Source organism: Oryzias melastigma, linkage group LG19, assembly GCF_002922805.2.
Source record: "Oryzias melastigma strain HK-1 linkage group LG19, ASM292280v2, whole genome shotgun sequence".
In the NCBI taxonomy this organism is placed as follows: Eukaryota; Metazoa; Chordata; class Actinopteri; order Beloniformes; family Adrianichthyidae; genus Oryzias; species Oryzias melastigma.
In genome coordinates, this window is record NC_050530.1 from 18,903,351 (window position 1) to 18,915,770 (window position 12,420).

At 36.0% G+C, this 12,420-nt stretch overlaps 1 protein-coding gene across 1 annotated transcript; it reads left to right on the top strand.

The window, feature by feature from the left end:
* Positions 1-1,048: 1,048 nt before the first annotated feature.
* Positions 1,049-12,338, top strand: calcoco2 (calcium binding and coiled-coil domain 2). Its single transcript, XM_024284792.2, has 15 exons — positions 1,049-1,160; positions 1,581-1,769; positions 1,853-1,940; positions 3,801-3,961; positions 5,009-5,134; positions 5,246-5,371; positions 5,452-5,550; positions 5,618-5,715; positions 5,803-5,872; positions 7,979-8,146; positions 8,219-8,395; positions 8,553-8,669; positions 8,742-8,922; positions 10,253-10,281; positions 11,217-12,338. The coding sequence occupies exons 2-15, from the start codon at positions 1,596-1,598 to the stop codon at positions 11,379-11,381; spliced, it is 1,779 nt and encodes a 592-aa protein (XP_024140560.1). The 5' UTR covers positions 1,049-1,160; positions 1,581-1,595; the 3' UTR covers positions 11,382-12,338.
* The last annotated feature ends 82 nt before the right edge of the window (positions 12,339-12,420 follow it).

The following is a 12,420-nucleotide window of genomic DNA, read 5'->3' on the forward strand; positions in this document are numbered from 1 at the left end:
TTTTTTCCCTTATTACTGTGGCATATGTTAGTTGGAAATAAAATACATTTAAAGTCTAGTAAGCAACTCTTTAATACATTTTAGAAAAGGTAGGCTACTACTTAAATAAAAGTAAATTCGATTTGAAGTTGCTCTTTGATAAATCATATATTATGTAGTTTGACCTATCCTAACAGGAACCAACCATAATTCCAACGTGGAAATGGAAAGTACCATAAAAATAATACATGCAAAGTATTTGATTGCACAGAAAAGGCATTTTATTGTTATTATTTTACATATAAGAACATTATAGAATTATAGGCAAGTTAAGTTGCTCTTCATAATATGAGCATGAGATAAAAAAAAAGAAACAACAAATATATAATACACAAAATAACAGTAATGAGTCACTTTATTCACAAATTTATTGTTTGTTTTGTCCACATTTTATTTTCCGACAAACGTATTGAGAAAACTTCAAAACATAAATGTTGGAAGTTTTTTTTTTTAATGAAAGGCCCATATGGTTGACCAAACTGAATATGCAATCAAAAAGCTAATTTTAGGTCATAGAAAGGTCATATTAAAAACTAATATTTTGTTTTCACTGTAGAAAGAAGTTTGGCTCCCTCTTGTGGACTGAAAGTCAAACTGCACTAGGAGAAAAAAGAAAGATATCTCACTACACTTCCCATGACGCATCACTGTAGGCGATCAAACGTTGCATTTGTAACAATCGGAAAAATTATGGTCATCCCAATCCCTACATGTCAGCTTTTTAAAATACTTGAAAAAATTGAAGTAGGCCTATAATTGTTGCTAGTCAATAAAAAAACAACACAGTGATTGCATTTTGTCTTTCTTCAAAGGTAGTACACTTTATCATTTCTAAAATGCACCTTTTTTTTTTTACATAAAACTGAACACAATGAACACGCGTACAATAAAAAAAATATTCAAAAACATAAAAGTTTAATTTATAGCTTTTATGAATTTCAACTCTAAGACTGGACCTCAAGCAAAAACTAAAATGCTATAATTTCGATTTCAGCTCAAAAAAGCATGCGTCATGATGTCGCCTTTCGATTCGGGAGGGAGAATCAAATGTCCGATGCGCATGTGAAGGCAACTCACAGGAGCTCCTGTTAAATTTGGTGCTGCGACAGCTCGCAAATCTTGTAAGTTTAACATGTTTACCGTGAACTTTTGCTTCAATTTTTGATTTATGAGGAAAGCTTCCTTTGTTTTATATTAATCACTGAACTAAATGTGTTTTCATTCACTTTTTTCTTGACTATAGGCTACTTTTACTTTCGATTTTCAAGTTGATTTTTTTTTTACTATTATTATTTTGCGGATGTAATAAAAAATATTTGCGGAGTTTTAGTTACACGTGAGGAGAGGGCTTTCACCTTGAAAACCTCGATCTTTACACTGTAGAGGAACGGATTTTTTCAAGAGTTTTGTTTGTTTGTTTATTGTCGATGAGTAAACAAATTTCAAAAGAACCGGAACCATGGCGTCTGAAAGCGTGGGACATGTAGAGACACCTGCTGTCCGCGGTCAGGTTCCTGACCCTCGCCTGTGTTTCTTGGCAGCGCGCGGCTCCCAGCATGGAGAAGGCAGCAGAGGATCCTCCCGCCGCTGACCCAGCAGCCTCCACCTACTCTCAGGTGGTGTTCACGGACATCCCTCACTCATATCCACCCTCGACCACCGTCACCTGCCGCTACACCTACAGCTCCACCTTCCAGCCCAACTCCAGGGACTGGGTGGGCATCTTCAAGGTGGGCAAAGCTGACTTTTAGTTTTTTTTTTTTTCACAACAAGTTTTCTTGATTTTTTTTTAAATCTTTTTTTCCCTGTTCAGGTTGGATGGAGCACCATCAAGGATTATCACACCTTCATTTGGGTGGAACAAGAAGAAGGACAGCTGAGCAGCCAGGCTGTGTTTAAGGGTGAGTGTTTATCAGCTTCTAGAGGATTAGTCATGTTTGTAATAAACACTTTACTGTTTGATGTGCAAACTGTGTTAGAGAACCATTGACTGCATAAGAGAACTGGACTGAGCAAGTATGATGTCACCCATGGAGAACCCCTGACTTCTGGCTCCAGCGAAATGAAGCCAATTTAGTCGCCATGCTGGAGCCAGATGACAGTGATTGGTCTGAGTCACCGTTTCTATGGCAACTACTGTCACAATCAAGCAGTCCGCACACATTGGTCAATTTATAACTTGAATAACTTGTGATAAAGAAAAAAGTAGGATTATCAAGAACATGCTTTTAAAAAGGTATCAGACCAAGAATGGTTATTCTGATATATAATGACTTGAGTGAAAGCTGTTTATTTCTCTAAAAGGGACTTTGGCTTCTTGGAACCAGTGGGTACTTCCTGTTCAGAGCGCTAAGGGGAGGGATCGCTCAGTCCAGTTCTCATATAGAATCTATGTAGAGAACAAATCCCTCATTCTCCATTCCGAACCATTGACTGTATACCAACCAGAAGCATTTAGTTTAATCTTTAGGCTGTGATGTGTTCTAAGTCCCAGTCCGTTCATTTTTTATTAAGATTACATTGTTGTTTAGCCTAAATAAATAAATAAAAATCGCATTGTTTTCCTGGACATAGATTTTGACTGGTCTGTTGGCATGGAGCAATCCCACCCCCCTTCCCATCAACTGTCTGTTTATACTCTTTCCTGCTAGATTAAAGCCCCTCACACCCCAACCAAGATAATTTTTTCGTTTGCTCATGATTCCCAACGATTTCATAAAAAATAAATGCAATTTTTATATTGGGGAGTTAAACCACCAAATGGTTTCCGAGCGGCTGTGTCTGCAACTCACCGCTCCCCCAGGAGGATGGATCAAATGCAGAGAACAAATTTAACAGATCAAGGTGTGTGACAAAAAAGGGAGTTCATTAGAAGTTCTCCTCTGAGTTGTGGGACTGTTGCCACAGAAGTTAAGATTGTTGACTCAAACCAACTTGGACAAATCACTAGGATTTCTGGTTCCAACGGGGCGATGTCCATATTTTTAAAAAATGGAGGCTTAATTGAGTTAATTTCCTTGCAGCTGGAGGTAAGAATTTTTGAATATGTACAACACAAGAGGCCTTCAGCTCTTATCTGTTTGCTCAGCCTTTGGACAGGAAAAGTTTAGAAAAAAAAAATTCTATGGGTGATGTCACATTCACTTGGTCCAGTTCTCTTTTACAGTCAGGGGTTTGACAATTGATAGTTTACATCATGGGGAAATTAGAATCTGTATCAAGGCTTTAAAATTTACAGAACTTTTTGACCAGCTAGCAAAAAAGTTAAAATTGATATTTTTTGTGAGTTTTTGTTTGATAACAAACGAAAGATTAAAATAACCCCAATCCTACAGAATCTGTTAGTTTCACAATATACGCTCTAAAAAACTTTGTAGATTGTAGATAACCTTATATAAGATAATTATTCATTTTTTGTCTTTATCACATGGTTAATTTAAACAAAAACTCACTAAAAGCTTCAAAGAAATAATAACTCTTTATTTTTTCAATTTTTGTTTTGAATCCCACTTTTTTCAAACTTATGTAACAAGTTGTTTTTTTTCCATTACACAGTCCAAATTTTGTGAAAATAATCAGTGTAAAAGTGCTTTTACTATTAACAATAATGGTTTACTTTAATTGGTGGAATTTTTACTTTGACTTTTTTACCAATGTAAAAATATTCTAAAAGAAAAAGTAAAAAAGAAAAAAAAATTCTAGTAGCGGTTGTCCGTCAAGACTGTGTTTTATGTCTAGCATTGTGCTCTGTCTGCGTTCAGAATACTATCTGCCTAAAGACGAGATCGAGTTCTACCAGTTCTGCTACGTTGACAGCACCGGGCAGGTGAGAGGAGCCAGCACTCCTTTCTGCTTCAGAAGTGCAGCAGAGCAGAGCATGGAGAGCATCAGCAGCTTCGACGCTCTGATCGTTACGACACAGGTACGAAACAGGAAGCTCACACCCACTCCTTTCAAAAGAAGAGCACGCATTTTCTACCCATGCAGTAAAGCAGCTCAGTCTGAGAAGAAATGTACAATTCAGGGAAAATATCACAACATTTTGATAGCTGTCATAAGACAAAGGGAAACTTAAAGAAATAATTTAATTATTAATTTATAAGAAGATATTCTTCAGTATGAGTAACAAGGCAATCGTTGATGAGAGTTCCTGTTTTTGATGCATCATGCAGTTGTGTTGATAACTAATTTAACAGTCTTTCCTGACAATTTAGTGTCTTTATTTGAACTAAACTTCCAAAAGTACTAAAATAAACTTCAGTACAGCTCCACCTCCAACCATGACTTCAACAATGACAATTAGTGATCTTCTTATTTTTCTGATTGTCTGTAAGACATTTCAAGCTTAAAAATAATGGGCATGAACCTCTTGTGTGGTCCTGCATCGATACAGAATTCCGGTACCTTGCACTGTTGCAGTAACCCGAGCAAACACAGATGAAGCACAGATTTGTGCCTTTTAGTAATACAATATTTCTTTCCTATTTAACTAAATCATATTTACATTTTTTGAGATGCACTACATTGAGTTTTCATTGGCTGCAAGTTAAAACAAATATAAAAGTGAGTATTTAAATTAAATCCTGCAAAATAAATCTCTAGAATTTCACCCAATGAGCCAATTTTCTAAACAAATGAATGTTAATCTATATTTATTAGCTGAAACTTGATCAATAAAATCCAAATTAGTTTAGGTTTTTTAAATGATAATGTTGAAATGTAAACATATTAATTTTGCAACAAACTCATAAACTATTCCACAGTATTAGTGATTTATTTGCAGTCTTCTTTTCTGTAAAATAAGCAAATACAACTCCGTGATTATGACACAAAATTACATAAATGTTACATTTGTTTTATTTAAAAATGTGTTTGTTATAAATGTAATTTTTGCATGACTCCTGCGTTTTAGGTGAAATAATCTCCCTTTTTTTAAAGTGTGTGTGTATTGTTCTTCTTTTGACCTCAGGAGCAGGTTGAGCAGAACCTTCGGGAGAAAGATAGGCTGCAGGAGGAGTTGCATTTGATGAGAAGTGAAAATGAAACCTTAAGAGGCGCCCTGCAAAAGCAGCAGAAAGAAACCGCAAGCTTCAAGGTCTACTGATGTGCCCTAAAAGTTTTTTCCATGTTTGCCTCTTGTGCAACAAAAAAAATCTCTTTAAAATGAACTTTGATTAGTTGACACAGTGCGTTTTGCTTTACGCAGGAGTGGAATGATCAGAAAGAGGAAGAAAGGTCAAAACTAACTTACCAAATGGATCAGATCAAAGCGGAAAATGAAAAATTGAAAAACGCGTTGCAGTTACAGCAGCAAGAGAACAAGCAGTTAAAGGTTTGTCTCTTTTTCATTCACAAAATCTCCTTTTTTACTGGATAAAAAGTGTGAGAGCTTGACTTTGGTGGCCCTGCCAGGAGGAGATGATGATCCAGCTCACCAAGCAGATGGAGCTGGAGCAGCAGAATGCAGCTGAGCAGAAAGCACAGAGTCAGATCGCATGTAAAACAGCTGAGGTAAGAGAATCTCTTTACCTTCTAAAGGCCAATCATCAACCTCTTTCAGAGCCGATTGTTTCTTTAGGACAAGTATGATCGAGCTTTACTGAAGATTAATCAGCTGAAGGAAGAGCGTGACAACTTAAAGAAGAACACAGACGCTCAGAATGAGGAGATTGCTCAGTGAGTGACACAAAGTCTAATATTTACTAGAAAAATAAAGTTTTATTCATAATCTACTCAGATCTTTAAATGTGTTTTATGCTTTAGGCTGAAAGCCAGACTCAGAGAAGAAGAACGGGTTCTGTCCAAAGCAAAGGACGGCATCCAGCTGCTGCAGGTGACTCAGATCCTCCCAGATTTAGTCTGTTGAAATAAAAACAGATCAGTGTGTTTACACTTCACATCTAAACCTAGCTTGCAATTCAAATGAAAACTACTTTATTTATCCCTGAGGGGCTATATCTTTTAAGGTGCAGAGAATGGCTTATAAAATATGAAATAAATGACTTTGCGTGAAGAAAATTAAGATCTGGTCTGGATGGGACTCTGAAAATCTATTCTGTGTGGAGTTTCCATGACATCCTTGTGCATTTCTGGGCTTTCTGGTGTCCATCCCCAGTCCAAAACAGGTGTGAGTGTGTGGCTCTGCAACAGAGAGGCAACATGTTTGCTTGTTTGTTTGTTTATTTATTTAAGGATCCCCATTAGTCTTAACCAAAGGTAAGAAACCATCTTATTAAAACTAACCACTCAGTTGTGAAGTGAAATTACATAAGGAGTTAGAGTTTTTTTAGATAAGCTTTAAAACTGCTCAGGGTTCACATTCACCTATCAGTAGCTGGGATAGGCTCCAGCATCCCCATGACCCTGAAAGGGATAAAATGGGTTCTGAAGATAAATGGATGGATGGAAATTGTATAAGAATTTTGGAATTTCTTGTGTGATGTTTGAACAGGCTAGGCTTAAATTATTAAAGGAATTAGGGAAGGATTCAAAATAAATAAATAAAAAAACATTCACTGAGTGGCTGATTTTTTTTTGCAAGTTAATCAATTATGAATTTTGGTTTCTTCACCATTCCTTCACCTTTAACAGTACTTGCTCAGCTCTATTCAGCTTAGGACAGTGAACTAGTGTGCCAAGCTGATGCTGAAATGTGATTTCACAAAGCATGTCAATACTGGTTGTGTTGTCTAACACAAAAACCTCCCTGAAACAGAGCACTATTGCAGTATTTAATAAAGATCATTTCCAGCCATTTTATGGGCTTGTAGCTGCCATTTTTTCGTCTTTAGCTCAGAATGGCTAGTTTTCTTCCCACTCTTTTCAGAATGTTTCTGCAGGCCTCACTGGTTCTGTCTTCTTCAGTATGACACAAAAGAGCGTGAAGCAGATTCACTGCATTGTTTCTGTCAACCTTTTGTTGTGTTGTGTATAAAGAACATCAGAGTTTATTCAAGCTGCTCTTCCATAACATCGCTAAAGGCAGCTCTTAGTCAAACTTTTAATGAACCAAAAACATTTCCAGACGAGATGTTTGAAAAACAGCTTAGTTTGATTTATAGCAGCTGTCTTAAACCTGTCCTGAACCAATTTGTATTTCAGTAAAGTGCAAAATGAAGCAAAAATGCTGTTAATTGTTTAGAAATTCTCTCAACTTTGTGTCTTTAACTAAGCTGCTGTGCTAAAATTAGAAACTAACAAGGTTCCTGAAAAATCTTTTGGTTGGGTGTGAAATTTTGTAGTCATTTTTACTTTTTTTAATAACTATAGAAGCAATAATGCACCAAGGTTGGTTTTAAAGGGGCCATACTATGATTTCTATGAAGTATTTGAGTAAACTATATCCATATAAATGATTATACATTACCTTTGGAACACTGAAGAACAAATTATTTATGAAATATTAGTTATTTTTACGGACTCTTTTCAAATCCAAAAGTAAAACAACTCGATCTCTGAGGCTCCGCCTTTCGCTCCCTGAGCCGTCTTCGTCAGTAAGTCACTCACAAAAAACATATTAGTACATTTAAAAATATATTGATGTATACTGCTAGCCTGAGCTGCTAGCTTTGTGGAGAAAGTGTTTGTGCTAGCCTGGGGGTGGAGCAGACGCTTCCTGGAGGGGGCGGTTCTCACCTTGTGACATCAGCACGTGAGAACCTGCTCGTTTTCGTGGGCATGGGAGGGGCTTCTGTTGAGAGCGCAGGTTTTTAAAGGATTACTCAGAAATGTGAGAACGGATCAAAATACTGTTTCGGGGTTCTTTAGTGAGGAGCAGTATAATACACTCAAAAGCTCCAAAAGTAGATTTTTCATGGTATGACCCCTTTAAACAACTTGATTCAGCCTTTCCCTATAACAGCAGATTCTAACTTGCAGTTTCTTCCAGAATAAATGCACAAATGTGTGATATCAAACTCGTTTTTTCTTCTTCTCACAGGCTGACCTTCTGAGCAGTGAGAAAGAAAAGGAGAGACTCTCTGCAGAGCTGCTGAAGTTACAGAACCTCGATCAACTCATGGACAGAATGAAGAAGGAGAACCTGGAGTTATCTAGGAGGCTGTCGCAGCAGAACACCCCGCCAAACTCCTCACAGGATGGGGTAGAGGTGGGGAAAAAAAGAGGGTGATTGTGATGACGTAGAAATGTCAGGTTCAGTTTGAATGGTCTTCTCTGTCAGACTCTCAGCAGGCAGCTGCAGGACACTTGGATGAAGCTGGAGGCTGAGAGTCAAGAGTGCAAGAAGGCAAATGATCTGATTAAACAACTGAGCAATGAGCTGCAACAAGTAAAGCAGCAACTGACAAATGTGGCCTCTTTGTATGAACTGGAGCAGCGAAAAGCCAGCAAATATGAGGTGAGAATCCAGCAATGTTGAGAGCTGGATGTAGAATAAAATCCTACTGTCTGCATTCTAAAAAAACGGTCATCCCTAATGCTTAATTTGAAATATAAGTCCAACAACTTTGCAATTTCATTTGAAATACTAAAACGTGTTTATTTCTCTGCTACAGATGCAGATCAGAGAGATGAATGAAATGTTTGCAGATCGGGAGATCGTAGCTCATGAGAAGGAGCAGGAGTTCAGGCTGATAACCCAACAGAAGGAGGAGCTGACCAGAGAAAACCAGGTGGGCGCTCATCAAACTCATGGATCCATCTTTGGAAAAACCTGTTTCAAACTTGTGTGCTTCACCCATCAGGGGCTCAAATCGGAAATTGAAAAAGTACGTGAAAGTATGCGGGCTTACGGAAGCATCGGCACAACTTCTGCTGACTCAACATACATGCAGTTCGACGTCACCTCGCCGTCCATTGACACCAACACCACCCGTGACCAGGAGGATGATACCGAGCAGAACCAGCACGTGTATGAGACCATAGGTGAGGAAGCTTTCCCAGAGATGTTCTGCTTTACTGTCAGCATGAAGAGAAGCTGCTTCAGAAATTCATAAAACATCTTCCAGCAGCAACTATGTTTAGATGCACACAATTTTCCTTCTAAATTAATAACTAGTATGGAGCAAATCACGATAAGATTAAATTCTGGACACTTGTTCACATGTGCTGCAGCCACAAGAGTACTTCTGAGTGTGTGTATTTGTGAATGAATTCTGAAGGTTTGAATTAATAAATCAGACTTTTGCCAACAAATATTAGCCCATAAATGATCAAACATTTGACTTTTTGTGTTCCGATAGTTCAGAAACATTTGCATTTAATTTCTCAAGTCAAACAGAGAGAATATTTAGATCCGAGTGTCATGTATGTCTCAAAAATCATCAAAATATACTACTCCCTAACCATTAACAGACTATAGTGCATCTAGTTGATTTGAATCTAATCTGTTCACATTCTCGCTATTTTTTTCTAAACGCCAAATATGACATCACCCATTTGGCAAAATAAAAACCTAATAAATATGAATATTCTTAAAAAGCTATATATACATTTACTGTGTTCTCAATGATGAAAACTTGATGATTAATAAGACAGAAGTGTATATAAATTTGTTTTTAAGGTCTATATTCACCAATCAATCTAGTGAGCATTAATGCACACTGTTTTTTTTTCTATATGGTTTCCAGGGCACTGGATTTTGGAATTGTAGATTCTTACACTCCTACAAAAAGATCAATATCGTATAAAGAGCACTAAGTAGTGAGAACATTCAGACACAATCACAATGTACTCCTGAGTCTCCTCCAATACAGGTTGTTTGTTCAAATTTTCAGAATACAATGTCCCACATGTTGAGAATATTACCTTTTATTGTGGATATTTATTGTGGATATAATCCATAATCCAATTCTTATTTGAGATTAAATAAGAATATTTTCTGAGTAGATTCTGTTTTTTTTATACATCTGTCATGTATTTTAGTGTTTAATATTCCCATCACACATGTTTATTTTAAGCATATTGATTGCTCAACCTGTAATAATGCTGTCAAAGATGATTCAATCTGTTTTACTTTTCCTCATATAAATCTGCCTCCAAAACAAAGAACTGTTGCAGTTGATAACTTTCCATTTAGTATTAATGAAAAATAAATTACCTTTGTATATATCAATATTTTTTTATGTTAGAAAACAAGATTGTTTCAAATGTTAAAGTCTGTGCTGCTTGGATTAGTTATTTCGTTGGCACTGCTGCTACTTCTGACTCTTTCCTGTTCAATTTGACGACAACCTGTTTCATCTCTCCTCTGCAGGTCCCACTGAAGGACAACGGGAAGAAGAGGTGAGTGAATATTTGTTCAAGATGAATAAAAGCTCTAAACAAGAAAATGATCAGTATTTAGTTTTTAGTCCCACTTGTGATTGTTATCTTAGATGCAATTCAAATTTCCCAAGGATTTATTGAGAGATTATTTCCCTTTTATTAATGGAGTTTACCCATGATTTTTTGTCTCAAACCTCTAAGTAAAATCTGTTGTGGAAACAGAAAATTAATTTGTTCTTAGGGTTGATCCAAATAGCAAACTCCTAATTAGCAGTGACAGTTTTGATAACAATGAGGCAATACTAATACTTTATTTTCTCATCTCATGACAAAGCCAAACTATGATTTAAAATAAAAAATGTCAAAATGTAAGCGAATCGGAGACAACAAAGAAAAGATTACAATCTGTAACTTTGGTTTAACATTAAAAAAATACATTTTATCAGTAACCAGTAAAAGTGATCAATCATGAAGTTGTGACTGGATTTTGTTCCAAAAGTGTATTTGTTTTTATATTTTATAATTTTTTTTTTTTGTAATCCAAGTTAAACAGAACAAAATATGTATTTTGATGGAAATAAAGCAGACATTGTAAACATTTTGTTTACAAAAATAAAATGCGTTGTTTATTAGCCAATTTTTAACAATTTATAGGTCTGGAAAAAACTTTTTTTTTTTTTAAATTGAGTCATAAATTCTGATTTTAATGATCTGTTCTGATTGACTTGATTCCCATCAAGTCTTTTTAGAATGAGCAGATCTGAGTTTGTTTACAATGTGGATTCAATTAATACTGAAGCTAAATTTAAGCTTCACCATCTCACATGATCCCTTGATACCCACAAGTGATTCATCTGTTTACAGTTTATTTTTAAAAGAACTCCTAAAGCCTAATACCCCTCCTCCCTATTTTGGTACATCTTCTGAAGCAGCGTCTCCATTTCTGTCCCCAGCCCTCGCTGGTGTGCAGCCACTGCCAGGAGAGGTTTCCTGGGATCACCCAGGAGGAGCTGGATCAACACGAGCAGAGCCACAGAGTGTGTCCTTTCTGCACGATGATCTGTGACGGCATGGAGCAGTCCGTGTTTGAGGATCACGTCTACAGTCACGAGCTATGAACGTTCCTTAGCCTGAATGTGTCTGACAAGAGGGGAGGGGGAGTGGATCATTTACTGTTTTTATTTTTGGCTTTCGCCGTCTGTTCTTACAGCTCGTTAAAATCTTCATAAATTTGTTTGTAAAATAGCCACTAAACTGACAGCGATGGTTACTTGAGTCAGCTTGATTGTAACACTTTTCGAAGTAAACACTGGAGAGTGTTGGGCTGTTCTTGTTCCTACAGGTTGAGACCATATAAATTGAAAATTAAACAGAAGCAGCAGTGGCCGCCTTACTTAACAATCTCTGGAATTAAATCTTTTTTTTTTAAATCAAACAAAAATAGTTAAATGTTGTGTAATATTAGCTAAATAATTTATATAAATTTCATTAAACTGGGTATGAATCCAATTCAAGCAGTCTTATTGCCATAAGTAACAGTAACTTTCTTCAGCAAATGCAATGTAAACTCTAGTTTTGTTTTTCTGTTTTGACCAAAGTAAGCCTTGGTGGCTTTTAGCGTTAGGATTTCAATTACATTAATATATTTATCAAATTATGTAACATCTGATTCAGAAATGTAACAAAACCTTTAGATTTTAAATACTTATTTAAAGTTCAATCTAGCTCAAAGGTGAAAAAAACTGACTACTACTACTTATATATTGTTAAATGTTTATCTTCTTCCCATTGATGGATCTGTAACCACATAGATAACAAAGATCTCTTTTTTTCTTGTTGTCACAGCAAAGCCTTTAAAAAAAACCTTACATATGTTTAATCTGCAGAAAAAATGTTGGGAGTTGGGATTCTTTTATTTAAAGTAAACATTTAAAAACCTAAAATGTTATCTTTTAGTTTAATTATCTGTATGTAATGTTCCGTGATGTAATCAATGTATCCATCTGTTTAATAAAAAGTATATGCTGGGTGAGCATGGATCTTATCTGTAAATGCATTAAAAAAAATACACGAAACATCTGTTTTTGTCGTTTTTTCTTTAAACTTTATTTTTATACAAGATTTTTTTTACATAACTTTTCCCTAATTATTACAAAG